This window comes from Rhinopithecus roxellana, chromosome 20 (assembly GCF_007565055.1).
Source record: "Rhinopithecus roxellana isolate Shanxi Qingling chromosome 20, ASM756505v1, whole genome shotgun sequence".
NCBI classification, from domain to species: domain Eukaryota; kingdom Metazoa; phylum Chordata; class Mammalia; order Primates; family Cercopithecidae; genus Rhinopithecus; species Rhinopithecus roxellana.
In genome coordinates, this window is record NC_044568.1 from 42,262,880 (window position 1) to 42,278,862 (window position 15,983).

A 15,983-nucleotide genomic window follows, 5' to 3' on the forward strand; every position below is an offset into this window, starting at 1 on the left:
TCAATCCTATAATCATTTTCTAAAGTAGGGAATGAAGGAGGTATAACCATTTCCATTTTATAGACAAAGTTCAAGGAAGTGACTTATATAAAGCATGCAGTCAGGAATGAAATTCAAATCCTTTAGTTCTAAGTCCAGTGCTCTTTTTATGTTACCAGCAAATTTCAACCTTTTAAGTCACATATGTGAGAGTCTGCTGACAACCATAGAGCCTTTCTCAAGAAAAACACACATATACAAGTTTTTATACAATTTCAAGGGGTTTATAACAGTCCATGTTAGACTCCCTGCAAGTCCAAACACCTCAAGTTAGAACCCTTCCATTATACTTTCACTCAGTGTGGAATGGAAGCAGACAGGCAAAATTGTTCTGCTGAAGGTACAGCCCAAATAGATAGGCAACAGAAGTATGAAGCATTTATTCAGTTCACTTATGGGCTTACTGTGTGCCAGGCACTGTTCCAAGCCCTAGAGATTCAGCAGTGAACAGAGGACTAAAAAAGTATCCCTGCCTTTGGAGAGTTTATGCTCCAGTGGGGGAAGACAGAAATAAACAAGATAAGTAAAATACAGTGTTAAATGCTGATAAATACTATGAAGAAAGAGAAAATGGGAAGGACAAGGAGTGTACACATCAGAGGTGGGGAGTTATTAAAACAATTTTAAATACGGCAGCCAGGAAAGGTCTCACTAAGGTAATATTTAAGTAAAGAGGTAAAGGGAGTGAGGAAGTGAGTTTTGTGGTTGTTTGGAGGAACCATTTTGGGTAGCAGGTACAGCAAGTGCCCTAAAGCTATCACAGGCCTGGTGTGTTTCAGGAGCAGCAAGGAGGCCAGGGTGACTGAAGGAGCATGAGAAAATGGGAGAGGGTAGCAAAGAGGTCAGAAAAGTAACATGGGGAAGGGAGAGGACAAATTGTACAGGGCCTGGGAGGTCACCGGAAAGGTTTTGGCTTTTCCCTTCAGTGAATAGGAAGCCACCCACTGGTGTCTTTTGAGCAGAGAAGTGTGCGATCTGACTTACGCTGTAACAAATCATTCTGGAGGCTGTGTTGGATAGACTGAAGAGGTTCTGGGGAGGAACAAGGTCGAAGGCAAGACAAAAATAATACAGGTAGGAAATGGTGGAGGCTTGGACCATGGTAGCAGCAGTGAGGGTGATGAGTAGTTGGATTTGGGATATATTCTGAAGGCACAGCCTACTGGATTTGCTGAGGGACTGAATGTGGGAACAGCAGAAAGTAAGGTCTTCTCTCATCTGTTTTTTTATTTTTATTTTTGTTTTTTTTGAGACAGGGTCTCACTCTGTTGCCCAGGAGTGTGGTGGCACAATCTCAGGTCACTGCAACCTCCATCTCCCAGGCTACGGTTATGGCCAGGAAAACAGGGATGATAAAGTAGTTATTAACAGATGAGGGGCCGGGCACAGTGGCTCACGCCTGTAATCCCAGCACTTTAGGAGGCTGAGGCAGGCAGATGGCTTGAACCCAAGAGTTCGAGACCAGCCTGGGCAATATGGCGAAACCCAGTCTCTACAAATAATACAAAAATTAGCTGGGTGTGTTGGCATGCCTGTAGTCCCAGCTACTCAGGAGGCTGAGGTGGGAGGATCGCTTGAGCCTGGGAGATGGAGGTTGCAATGACCTGAGATTGTGCCACTGCACTCCTGGGCAACAGAATGAGACCGTGTCTCAAAAAAATAAAAATAAAAAAACAGAGATGAGAGAAGACTGTAGGAGAAGCACCGGCTGTGAGTGGGTGACTTGTAGCTGAGAGTGGGTATGTGGTGCTTCACCGTACTATTATTTTTTTCTTCTGTATGTATTTGAAATTTTCCATAATAAAAAGGTTAAAGAAAAAAAGAATGAATGGAAGAAGAATTAGAGACAGAGAGTATATACAACATAGAACAATTTATAAAATCCCAGTTAGTAGTAACAGGACCATGATCTCCTACCCTGATGCCAGAAAGGAGTAATATTCCAATGAATATAAAGTATCACTGAATATACATTTTTGGAACACAGGATGAAAATATTAACGGTACAGAAAATGGTCTTAAGTTTAAGTTCATACTTAATGCCACAATTTATAATTAAGCACAACTGGAATGTTAAGGGCAGCAAGGTGCAAGAAGGAGGTTGGCACTAAGGTGGCCACTCAATTAGGCTCCTGACAACTCTTCTTGTTACTGTCAGAGAAAACAGTCTAAAGACAGCACAGGAAAGGCCGGGCGCGGTGGCTCAAGCCTGTAATCCCAGCACTTTGGGAGGCCGAGACGGGCGGATCACGAGGTCAGGAGATCAAGACCATCCTGGCTAACCCGGTGAAACCCCGTCTCTACTAAAAAATACAAAAAACTAGCCGGGCGAGGTGGCGGGCGCCTGTAGTCCCAGCTACTCGGGAGGCTGAGGCAGGAGAATGGCGTAAACCCGGGAGGCGGAGCTTGCAGTGAGCTGAGATCCGGCCACTGCACTCAGCCCGGGAGACAGAGCGAGACTCCGTCTCAAAAAAAAAAAAAAAAAAAAAAAAAAGACAGCACAGGATTGACATAGCTTGAAATTCAGCTGTTCTTATTCAAGACAAGATGAACTTTGGGTACCAAATTTATATACATGGTTACCAAGAGAGTGTGTATAAGCTGTCCATAAAATGAGACTTTCTGACAGTTGATGCCCATTGCCATCTGAGTTTTGGAAGGTTTGATTCTGCAGGAGCAGTTAACTAAATGCTGAAGCATTTTAACTATGGCCAGTCCCCAGGGGAACTTAGATGGATCAATTGTCCCTTTTAGGGTACATGTGAGAAGACTTATTTGTGGGCCTCATCCAAGGAAAAGGCAGGCTAGATGAAAAAGAATGGGGTATGACAGATAAGGGAGAGATGTCCTCTCAGACTTTGGCCAAGAGGAATTTAAAGTTCAGAATCTCTGTCAGGCACCAAGGATGAGGCTGAATGAAAAGTTCTAGGAATTAACCTCAGAACCCTGAGCAGGAACATACGCAACCCTTATGTTCTTGGGCTATTACCGAGGCTCTGCTGCTGCAGACAATGCTACCATCATCATGCCATTTTCTAGTTCATCTGGAAACTATTGAAACACTGAGACAGTGAGTCCAAGGTGAAGCACAGCCCAGAGCGCTGCTTGCAGATCTGCTTTTTGAGTCAAAACAAGAGCTAGGATTATGCCACAGATACCTTTGGGGCATAACAGTGCGACATTAGCTATGTCATGGCCAGTATGCTGGCCTTGCCTGTTGAGAGAGGCTCTCTTACTGATATAAGACATGTGGTATTTGTAATAGGAATACCCTTTAAACAGGCAGCTGCTCTGTTTAAAATGATAAACTTTAGCTCACATTGTGAAACAAGCTTCAACTTGAAGTAATAATTACCAGGAAGCAGCTGGAGTCTTTCCCCAGCCTAAGGAATAGACTACATTCATCTCACAAGGAAGCAAAGCAGGCATTCATCTGATAAATTAATGCCAAACACAGATTTTGTCAAATAAGGGTTGTGAAATTTTATGCAAGATGGTATTCACTGATGGTTGTGGAACACTGTTGTCATCTTTGCCACACAGCTAAAACCACTTAAAAAGTCTGTTTCATGGCAATTCCTCAAGGATCTAGAACTAGATGTACCATATGACCCAGCCATCCCACTACTGGGTATATACCCAAAGGATTATAAATTAGTCTACTACAAAGACACATGTACACGTATGTTTATTGCGGCACTATTCACAATAGCAAAGACTTGGAATCAACCCAAATGTCCATCTGTGACAGACTGGATTAAGAAAATGTGGCACATATACACCATGGAATACTATGCAGCCATAAAAAAGGATGAGTTTGCGTCCTTTGTAGGGACATGGATGCAGCTGGAAACCATCATTCTTAGCAAACTATCACAAGAAGAGAAAACCAAACACCGCATGTTCTCACTCATAGGTGGGAACTGAACAATGAGATCACTTGGACTCGGGAAGGGGAACATCACACACTGGGGTCTATCATGGGGAGGGGGGAGGGGGGAGGAGGGAGGGATTGCATTGGGGAGTTATACATGATATAAATGATGAATTGATGGGTGCTGACGAGTTGATGGGTGCAGCACACCAACATGGCATAAGTATACATATGTAACAAACCTGCACATTATGCACATGTACCCTAGAACTTAAAGTATAATAAAAAAAAAAATAAATAAATAAAAAAAAAAAAAAAAAAAAAAAAAAATAAAGTCACATATTTTTCCTAAATGCAAATGTAATTAATGCTCAATACTAATCTCATTTTAAAAAGTGAAAATTAAATTGTAGGTAAATTAATAAATGACAAGTGACTGTTTTATAATCTTTCCACAAAATAATAAAACAAGTACGATCATAAAACGTCAAAATATATTCCAGAATTTTGATTAAATTCTTCTGACATTTGCACTACATTGTGGGAAATAATGTGTGAATACAATTTAATATGCTGCATAAAATAGGGAGCTGGATTAAAGTTAGAATTCTGTGTTTTCAGTAATTATTTTTATATGAATATATTTCAGAAATGAAATTGATCTAGAGGTAAATATTAATAAGATTAATGTTTAAAAACCTTTAAAATATATGATGATATAATGAATTCACTTTCTCGACATTTTGTGTTGTTTATTTTTTTCTCTAGGAATAAATGACATATGTTGAAGGATGAATAATTTAGTTTATTAATCAAAATAGCAAAATATGTACTGCCTAAAAAATTCCTCTGACAATCTTGAAAATGCAGTCATAACTGGTCATTTCAGCTTTTTAAAAATTGTAAGAAATACACAAACTATTGCAGAATAAACATGAAAAAATATTAAAAAAAAAAAAAAAAAAAAAAAAAAAAAAGTCTGTTTCAATAAAACCGAGTCTGTTAAAAAGGTGCACTGGATTTCCTAATATTTAGGATTTTGACACTGACATTCAAGTGAAGTTAGTTTGCAGCTTCTTTGTGTGTACGTGTGTCATATTTTTCTGATTTTTATACCAATCTTATTTATCTTACAAAAAAAAATTGAAAGTGTTCCTTCTTTCTGGGTTTGGTAACATTTTAAATAACAATAAGGTTATCTGTTACCTAAAGATTTGGTAGACATCCTCTGTGGAATCACCTGGGTCTGGTGCTTTCTGGGGACAGATATACACAATAATTGGTTTGTGTATATCTCTTCTGGGATCTATCTTAATAATTTATATTTCCTGAAAAGTCATCCATTTTACTCAGGTTTTCAAAATGTATTGGTTATGTTCTTTTAAACTTGATTATAAATTGTTCAATTTCTCCTAAGATTCATGTGATAGTCTGGAGATAGCCTGGGCAGATCCCTTACCTTGGCAAAATGATTTTTTCTTCAGCTGTTAGGAAGGCGTAGTCATTAAAAGTGCTAAATTTCATGGATGGTGGGTATTTGAATGGTTTTGCTCCAAAATTGAACTCACATTGTTGATATGACATGAAACTAGCTGCAGCAAAAAATCCAGATCTACAAATAAAACGAGTACAGAGGCCAACAGAATTAATAAAAATCAAAATTGAGTTAATAGATAGAACAGTTTTCAGAAAGGCAGGGTGAGTCAGTCCTACCCTGGCAGAAGAGTGACAGATTGTGTTTATAACCCACACAAGTCTGTGACCAGAGAATATTGTGCCTTATCTTCCTGTATCAAACTTCGGGATAGTTTTAGGTCTGATCAAATGGGTTCCTAATCACTTGAAATTAATCAATTTCTCATCACAATTACGTACATAAATGGACAAAGACTTTTTTTTCCTAGAGAAAAGGGCATTCCATGCATCTACTCAAATTTTTGACTGAGAAGAGCTACTTACACAGTAGATGAAAAGACTTGCTTTTCAGGAGGCAGCTGGTTGCCATTTAAAAAGAAGATCATTTGCTTTTCATTCAAGTCTAACAGAAATCCTACTGTATCTCCTAGAGGATAAAGTGAAACACTGTTAGGATAATGATGTGTATTACCAGGATTCTCTGATAAGCATCTCAAGTGTTTCAGTGGCACTGTATTAAGTCTGCATCTTTAGCTATGCATTCAACATGTTCATTTTTGTTTCTTCTGTAACTAATCTGACCCCTACACACCAATATTTTAATGTAACAATAAGAAAAAAATACCGCCAATTAAATTACGACAAGCCAATCTTAAGATGCACCCCAATTTCAAAGATGTTAAAATGTGGGGAAAAATATGCATTTTGGGCTCAGTGCAATATGGTAAGATCAAAATCATGTGCTTACTTGCCTTTCTGGTGAGATTTATAACTCCCTAGATAACTACCCCCAAAATATGCCTTTCTTTAAAAAAAAAGGCAAGGCAGGCCGGGTGTGGTGGCTCCCGCCTGTAATCCCAGCACTTTGGGAGGCCAAGGTGGGCAGATCCCCTGAGGTCAGGAGTTTGAAGACCAGCCTGGCCAACATGGTGAAACCCTGTCTCCACTAAAAATACAAACATTAGCTGGGTGTGGTGGTGGGCACTTGTAATCCCAGCTAGTCGGGAGGCTGAAGCAGGAGAATCGCTTGAATTCGGGAGGTGGAGGTTGCAGTGAGCTGACATCATGCCATAGCACTCCAGCCTGGGCAACAGGGCAAGACTCTGTCTCAAAAAAAAAAAAAAAAAAAAAAAAAGACAGGGCATGGTGGTTCATGCCTGTAGTCCCAGCACTTTGGGAGGCCAAGGCGGGAAGATCATCTGAGGTCAGTTTGAGACCAGCCCAGCCAACATGGTGAAACCCCATCTCTACTAAAAATACAAAAATAACCCGGGTGTTATGGCGGGTGCCTCTAATACTTGGAAGGCTGAGGTAGGAAAATCGCTTGAACCCTGTATGTGGAGGTTGCAGTGAGCTGAGATTACACCACTGCACTCCAGCCTGGGTGACAGAGTGAGACTCTGTCTCAAAAAAAAGAAAAAAAAAAAGAGCATTTATCTTCACTTACCCAATAAAGTAAAACTCTTAAGGTTTCAGTTTTTGGTTTTGTTGTTTTTGTTGTTAAGACAGGGTCTTGCTCCATTACCCAGGCTGGAGTGCAGTGGTACAATCCTAGCTCACTCACTGCAGCCTCAAACTCCTGGGCTCAAGTGATCCTCCTGCTTCAGCCTCCTGAGTAAGTAGGACTACAGGCATGTACCACCATACCTGGCAAATTTTTAAAATTTTTTTACAGACGGGGGTTCTCATTATGTTGCCCAGGCTAATCTCAAACTCCTGGCCCCAGGTGATCCTCTCAAAGGATCCTCACACTTCGACCTCCAAAACTGCTGGGATTAAAGGTATGAGTCACCACATCTGGCCCAATTTTGGTTTTGAAAGATGAGATAAACAAATTTGTTTGTCAAAGATAAACAAATGAAATTACACAGCAATGACAAGAAAAATGGACACTCAATGCTGGTGGAGGAAAATCTGGCAATATACAGCAAAAGCTCTGAAATTCTATATCCCCCTTGCCAGAGAAGTTTCACTTCTAAGGGTTTTGTCTTGAGAACATCCAGAATGGTCTATAATGATAATTTCAAAAGGCAAAAATGTCAATGTCCAACAATGAGGTATCAATTAGTATATCACAGTACAACTATATAATGGAATATTGAGAAGCCATTAAAAGTAATGTTACTGGCCTTTCTGTTTGAGTGTATGGGAGAGTGAGTGAGTGAGTGAGTGTGAGCGTGTGTGTGAGAAAAAAAAAAAAAAAGAAAAGTAATGTTACTGTCTGGGCCATGGTGGCTCAGGCCTGTAATCCCGACACTTTGGGAGGCCAGAGTTGGATGGATCACTTGAGCCCAGAAGTTTGAGATGAGCCTGGGCAACATGGCAAAACCCTGTCTCTACCAAAAAAATACAAAAATTAGCCAGGCGTGGTGGTGTGTCCCTGTAGTCCCAGCTACTGGACAGGCTGAGGTGGGAGGATGGATTGTGCCTGGGAGGTCAAGGCTGTATGAGCTGTGATCACACCACTGCATTCAAGCCTGGGCTATCGATAGGTAAGACCCTGTCCCAAAAACAACAACAATAAAAAGTAATGTTATTTAATAAGCTGGAAAGCTGTTCAAGGTATTAAGTATAACAACAACAACACACACACACATATATAATTTAAGCATTTTTAAAAAGCTCTGGAGAAATTACAGGGGATTTTTAGTTTATTCATTTTGTTCTTTTTCTATTTTTCACATTTTTATAATAAACATATTACTCGAATAATCCTTTAAAAATTCTTATTAAAAAACAAGCTAGTTTTTGAAAACAGTGCCTTTATTATACGCTTAATTAAATGAAGAAGTTTTATGTTCCTTCAAGAACCTGCAAGTCATTAAAATGAGTGTTCCTGTTGGCTTTTCTGACTTTTTTTCCCACACTATCAATTTAATCAAGTGGAGCTGTTTCCACATGGGGGTGGGCAAATTCCTGCTTTCTTTCCTTTTTTTTAGAGTCTCACTCTGTTGCCCAGGCTGGAGTGCGGTGGCGCAATCTTGGCTCATTGCAACCTCTGCCTCCTGGGTTCAAGTGATTCTCCTGCCTCAGCCTCCCAAGTAGCTGGGACCATAGGTGGGTGCCACTACACCTGGCTAATTTTTGTATTTTAGTAGAGATGAGGTTTCACCATGTTGGCCAGGCTGGTCTTGAACTCCTGACTTCAAGCAATCCACCCGCCTCAGCCTAAATTTCTGCTTTATTAGCATGCCTAAAAATTCAGTTTATATCCACAATGCTGACTAGGGTAGCAAAATGAGAGAGGGATGCTTGGAGAAAGAGCTGGGTTATATCCTCTATCTATCTCTGATGCTAGGAATCCAATCCTTCCAGAGGTTATATCTTCTACCATATGACCCTTCTTCCTTAGAGCGTGGTCACTGGATAGGATGTGTTCCATAGCCATCTTGTCCCTGAAAAATCCTCATTTTAGTGGCATTACAATTCCAGTGTCCCTGATATTGGCATGGCTGTTTTAATTCAAAATAGATCCAAAGAGGAAGAGAATTCATACTAATCTTAACAGTATCATTTTCTGACGAATGTAAAAAATTTATTTTCTGAAATGTTTTTGCTACAGGAAGGACTCCACCAGAGGTAAATTTATTGGAGGAGTACCACTTTTATCTTTGGCAGTGACACAAAAGTTAATATCCCTTTTCACATTTGATCTTCTTCTAAGACATTTTAAGGCTTAATGTAATCAATGCCTCATAATAACCATATGTCTTAACCCACTTGATAAATTTATAATGGAGGGAATGAATACCTTCTTTCCAGCATGGGTGTATGTGAGGTTTACTTCTGGCATTGTACCAAATCAGCTGCCGGCAGCCATCATATGCACAGGAGTATTCATCATCCCCAATGCCATAGCCTTCCTGGAGGGAGACAAGGTCCAGAAGATTAGCAAGTCTGCCTGCTCTGACCTGGGAAGAGAGAGTGTGTTTTTTACAACCACTGACCTAGTGGCTGGGATTCTAAGCTTTCTGGATGAAGAGAGAGCTCATGGTTTTCGGAAAATACTAAAATTATGACTTAGAGGGCTGGTCCCAAGTGAACAGATAATGACTTCATCAACAAATATTTGCCCAGTACCTCCTTTGTTCAGGCACTTTCACATTTGTTAGTTCATTTAATTCTCACTAACTACCATGAGGCTGGTGGCATCAGACTCCATTATAAGAGGAAACAAACGCTCAGAGAGGTCACCCAGCTTGCCCAAGCATATATTACTTGCCCAAGAAAGAGAGCCAGGTTTGAACCTAAATTCTTCTGATTCCAAGATCAGTACACTTGTGTATCAGTACAAGATTGTCAGAGGAATTCAAACCAGAGAGACTCCATCTTGAATAGGGGCAGGGTAAAATGAGGCTTAGACTTGCTGGGCTGCTGGGCTGCATTCCCAAGAGGTCAGGCATTCTTAGTCACAGGATGAGACAGGAGGTCAGCACAAGATACAGGTCACAAAGACCCTGCTGATAAAACAGGATGCGACAAAGAAGCCAGCCAGAAGCTGGCCAAAACCCACCAAAACCAAGATGGCAACAAAAGTGACCTCTGGTCATCCTCACTGTTCATGATATGCTAATTATAATGCATTAGCATGCTAAAAGACACTCTAACGGGTGCCATGACAGTTTACAAATGTCATGGCAGTTTGGAAGTTACTCTATATAGTCTAAAAAGGGGAGGAACCCTTGGTTCTGGGAATTGCCTGCCCCTTTCCCAGAAAACTCATGAATAATCTACCACTGTTTAGCATATAATCGAGAAATAACCTAAGTCCACTCAGTTGAGCAGCCCATGCCACTGCTCTGCCTATAGAGTAGACATTCTTCTGTTTCTTTAATAAACTTGTTTTCACTTTATTCTATAGCCTCGCCCCAAATTCTTTCTTGTGCAAGGTCAAAAAACCCTCTCTTGGGATCTGGATCCAGACCCTTTCAAGTAACAAGATCAGATCAGGCAAATACCTTTCTTGCATGTAGCAGACTTCAAAATACCCAAATATTCAGAGATTTCAAAACTGGAGTCAAGAGAAAGGTTATAGTGGAGACTCAGCTAAAAGCTATTTTGAGATCAGCTTGATTTGAGGATTGTACAGGTCCTTGGCAGTTACTTCTTTCTTTTCCTTTGAGATGGAGTTTTACTCGCTGCCCAGGCTGGAGTACAATGGGGCGATCTTGGCTCACTGCAACCTCTGACTCCCGGGTTCAAGCGATTCTCCTGCCTCAGCCTCCTGAGTAGCTGGGATTACAGGCATGAGCCACCATGCCCAGTTAATTTTGTATTTTTAGTAGAGACAGGGTTTCTCCATGTTGGTCAGGCTGGTCTCGAACTCCAGACCTCAGGCGATCTGCCCGCCTTGGCCTCCCAAAGTGCTGGGATTACAGGCGTGAGCCACTGTACCTGGCAGTTTCTTCTTTTTCTTACTTACTGCCTTTCAATTATTTCACAGAACTGTTAAAATAAAAGGGTGGCTGAGATCTTAACAAATTATTTTGAGTGCTTATAAAAAATAGAAGCAGCATGCAAATCAGACAACTGCTATCTTTAAGGAACAATGGTGAAAAGTTTTACTAGAGAAAGAAATTGAAAATGGCCAAATCCAGGTAAGATCAGGTCCTGATGGCCTGCTTCTTCTATGGGGCAAAAAATACAGTGAGGAGATAGATTGGAAAAAAAGTTCAAACGCAACGATTTTGTACTAAATTTTTGGATTACAACATACTGAATTTAGATGAATGCTCTCCAAAGGGACTCTTCTGAAATAACTACTGATATTCACTATTCAGACTATTCAAGAGTTAAATGAGCCTGCATCTAATTGCCTTAGAAATTCACCACCCAAGGTTGCCAGGAGTGCTGGCTCATGCCTGTAATCTCAGCATTTTGGGAGGCGGATCACTTGAGGCCAGGCGTTTGCGACCAGCCTGGCCAACATGGCAAAACCCTGTCTCTACTAAAAATACAAAAATCATCTGGGTGTGGTGGTGCACACCTATAACCCCCATTACTCTGGTGGCTGAGGCACAAGAATTGCCTGGACCTGGGAGGCGGAGGTTGCAGTGAGCAGAGACCACGTGCCACTGCACCCTGGCCTGGGTGACAGAGTGAGACTCTGTCTCAAAACAAAAGAAAACAAATTCACCACTTGCTAGAAAGAATGCCTTGCCATCCCTTTCAAAGGCTGAACAAGTCAGTAAGTAAAAAACTTAAAAACCACTAAAGTGTAGGCATTGGGGCATAGGTAAAAGGCAAGCAATTCTTTTCTATCTTCACCTTTTAATGTCCTGATAAGTCCTTGATAGAACACTTGAAAGAAATTCCTAGAAACTAGCCACCATGAGTTGGTAAAGAGCAGACTCATTACACATTCTTTACCATGCAGTGTCTTTGATGACTGGATAAGTTCCACAACAGAGTGGCACTGTAGCACAAAGAAGGAACTCTAATAACTTTACAGAGCAGTATCTACAGATTTAAGGAGAAGATGCCTCTGCCTAGCTGAGATGCACTTTAAAAATCTCTTGAGCTTACATCTCAGAGAACAATCTAGATGTTCTACACCTTCTCTCAGCTCAAAATGTTCCCAGCAGGATTAATTTCGGTTTCCATTGGCTAGGACAGATAAATGAGAGAATAGAGTGGCTAGCTTGGTATTTATTTTGAACTGTTTTTTGGTCATGCATATTTTAGCAATGGAAACATTACCAAATACAAACAAAAGAAAGTTTATCCACAGCTTGTCATTCAGGGAATAGTCCCATGTGGTGGACACTGTCTTTTTCCTGCTGTAGAGCATCCCAACTGCTTCCTGTTATGGGAAATGTATGAAGACAGTGTTCTGCCGCCTCCTTTGGAAGTGGAAAGGTAAAGATATGACCTAGCCTTGGCCAGCTGCACCTTCCCATCAAACACTCAGTATGGTGCAAGTGATCCCACACAGAGGGATAGTTAGGATTGATTTCCAGCAGCAATGGTGGCTACATGCTGGCCAGATCATTCCCCTAAAACACTGGCTGTTGTACTTCCTGTTTCTTGGCCCTGACATTGCCTTGGAGCCTGTCTAGTTCCCAAACTTCTCCATAATCTAGAGGCCCCGGAAAGGCTTCTAAGTCATTCCTTTTCTGTCTGAGATAGCCAGAGTCATTTTCTCCAAGGCAGGATGCTTCAACAGGGGAAGGAGCATGGGCTATCCTGACCAGGGTTTGAAATCTCTAGCAGCTGGAGACTAGATGGCTTTGGACAAGTTTCTTAATTTCTCTGAACTTGATTTTCCTCATCTTTAAATGGCAGAATAATATCTTTCCAAACTCTCAAAAAGATTAAAGATGAATATGTGGAAGATCTATCACATGACAGACGCTCATGAAAAGGCAAAAGTTATTTATTTATTTATTTATTTGACAGAATCTCACTCTATCGCCCAGGCTAGAGTGCAGTGGTGCAATCTGGGCTCACTGCAACCGCCGCTTCCCATGTTCCAGCAATTCTCCTGCCTTAGCCTCTTGAGTAGGTGGGATTACAGATGCCCGCCACCACACTCAGCTAATTTTTGTATTTTCAGTAGAGACGGGGTTTCACCATGTTGGCCAAACTCCTGACCTTAAGTGATCCACCCACCTCAGCCTCCTGAAGTGCTGGGATTACAGGTGTGAGCCACAGTGCCCAGCCAAAAGGGAAAAGATATTTTAGATAAATCAGAGTACAACCTTGGAGAGTTGCTCCTCCTAAGCCTCCATAAAAATATACAATACAACAAGACAAACTGTTCTGTAGATTACCTGAACAGAACTATCCTTAAGCTTATTTTAATGACCTAAAATTGAGCCCAGTGGCCAGCCTTTTAAAATGGAAACCTAAGCAGCAAGAGTTCAAGTAAGAGGCACTATGGAGACACTTGGAATCTTTTGAAACTGGATGTATCCTAGGAATGACTTACTCCATAGAATCACACCCTGTCTGAATAGGCAAAAAGATTCAGAATCACCAGAACAATGTACATTTGAAGCAAAGTTTTAAATATGGCAACATCATTAAAATCCTGTATTTGGGAAAAGACATCATATCAGACTTTATCAGTTTCTAATAGGGAATCAACTAATGCTTGGATCAGGGAAGAATGTTTGCTTTTAAAGAAACCAATAGCCTGTCAAGTGATCTGGAGGATAAAAAAACAGTATTTAAGTCTTTAACTTGAGAAGCCAAAGGTCTGCAACTACATGGCAAAAATTATAGTTTCATCGAGCAAATGAAAAGATCCAGCTTCACTGGTCATTAAAAAAACACATTTGTAACATTCGGTGTCAGATCTAGATCTGTAGTGCGTTTGCTGCCAAATCAGGAGAAACACATTTTATATTGAAGCTTCCTCTGTGGAAGAATCCCCTATATTACTTCTAGCTCTAGAACAATTTTTCATTTCCAAATGAGGAAACCGGCTAATTCTCTGAGATTTTCCCCATTTTTGAATACAAAGAAAACAACTGCTGTAGAATAGGAAGGCCACTAAATTCTGGTATGAGTTTCTTCCTACTCTGTCCCAGTTTTCTCACCTGTGAAATGGAAATTCTAACAGTAAAAGCTATTGTGGGAATCAGATGATTGGCAGACTGGGGTCTAGTTCTCCACCCCAGACAAGAGTCCAGACTTGACCTCTCCACTGGCCCTTTTCCTCCAATTTGTCTCTCTCCAGCCTAGGAGTTTTAATAATACACCATCAACAATTCCAGGGTGAAATACAGCCTTGCTGAAATAGGCCTTTAAAAACTATGCTTATAAGTAGCTCACCATGGGATGTTCCTATAGTCCCAGCTATTCGGGAGGCTGAGGTAAGAGGATGGCTTGAGCCCAGGAGTTCGAGGCCAGCCTAAGCAACACAGTGAGACCTGTCTCTAAAAGCAAAGCAAAAAACCAGAAAACGTCACCATGCTTATGGCCGGCAAGTTTAATTTGATTTTGTTGGATCACTTCTAAAACCCATTCCAGGATCTTACATATTGGACGGGGGAGGGGATTCTCCCACCTCAAATGATAGAAATCATATGAAAACAAAATATTCCTGATCAAAACTGGATTAATTCCAAACAGCTTATAATTTGATCAACAGAAGAAAGCCAGATGGCCTGGGCGTTAGAAGGGTATAAAGTGGCAAGAAATCATACATCTGTAGGAAAGGGAGGAACTCCAACACCTTCAATGCTACTTACGCCAGGATTTAATTTTCCCCTTTATATTACAGCTTTCTATAACAAAAGATAAATAACTAAATATTGAGAAAAATGTGCCAACTAATTACTAGGTAAAAGTCAAGTGAAAGAAGTCAAGCCAACACTCTATTTCTTGAAAGGAAGAGAATCTCTACAAAGCTCTTAGAGCTTAAACTCAAGGTAATAATCAGCACTACTTCCTGTATAAGAAATGAGCCAAATATGTGGCTGGGGCAGAAGCAGAGCCTACAAAGACAAAGGACACATCCAGCCTCTAGGTGAAAAATTAGTGTGAACTTAAGATTCAAGAAAAAGAAAAGGCTGAGGGGCAATTTCACCTGTGTTTTCCTATTTTTCTATCGGTTTAGTAGATCATTGTTAGGGATATGGTACTATGTGGCTCTGCCCAAGAAAAGATTATTGAGCAAATCTATTTGAAAAATAAGTATGTCTAAGTATTTTCCACCCACCAACTAGGGGGAAAAAGCAAACTGCCACTGCCCCCATTTTCACAGTTCTCTAGGGTACTTACATGATTGAGGAATTTGCTGTCTCGAGTGGCCCAGCCAATTTGCATGACGCCAGAAGTGACCACTGTTACTTCATAGTACCATACCCCAGCATCCACACAAAAGGTGCAACGTACACTTTCAAAAGAGGAGGCATCACAGCGAGCCTGGCAAAACCAAAAAATGTGACAATCAACCATGAGGGCCTGAAGACCACCCAAGATAACTGACTACTGGGAAGGCTGAGTGTATTTTTCCTTATTAAAGCTTCTGGTGGACTATTGTTTCCTCTGTCCATCCTCAGTGACAAAAAGTACAAAATCAAACTATATAAGGCATTTGGCAACATACAGAATCAAATAATTGTTTGCAGCCATTCTTCAAACAGTTCTTTAATCCTGACACATTTAGTGCCTTATGGTACCTTCTGTTCATAAGCAGCTCTTTCATCAAGACTTCCCCATGAAGTCAGCAACATTTCCAAAATACAGGGAGAGAGGGAAGCACCAGCCCTAAGACAACTGGCTATGCAAGGATTATAATAATGACTCTCTCATCCCCCAAAGGGTCTAACTGTAGAAGCATTACCTACCTCTAAGCCATGAGGTGAGATCTTCAGGTACTCGCTGACATCATTGCTATTCAGCATGGCCCTAATGCTACTCAAGTTCACTTTCTCATAGGTCAGCTGTCTACCTTCTTTTAAAACTGCAAAAGAAAGAGTGTTCA

The 15,983-nt window shown here is 40.8% G+C and overlaps 1 protein-coding gene across 3 annotated transcripts in view; it reads right to left on the reverse strand.

The window, feature by feature from the left end:
- Positions 1-15,983, reverse strand: part of RSPRY1 (ring finger and SPRY domain containing 1) — a 52,473-nt gene that overhangs the window by 3,936 nt on the left and 32,554 nt on the right. For all 3 annotated transcript variants that reach the window (XM_010365473.2, XM_010365472.2, XM_030924530.1), the window contains exons 9-13: positions 15,847-15,962; positions 15,278-15,421; positions 9,300-9,411; positions 5,873-5,975; positions 5,373-5,525 (exon numbers count right to left, since the gene is read on the reverse strand). In XM_010365473.2, coding sequence (XP_010363775.1) covers positions 5,373-5,525; positions 5,873-5,975; positions 9,300-9,411; positions 15,278-15,421; positions 15,847-15,962 — 628 coding nt within the window. The remainder of the gene's footprint in view (positions 1-5,372; positions 5,526-5,872; positions 5,976-9,299; positions 9,412-15,277; positions 15,422-15,846; positions 15,963-15,983) is intronic.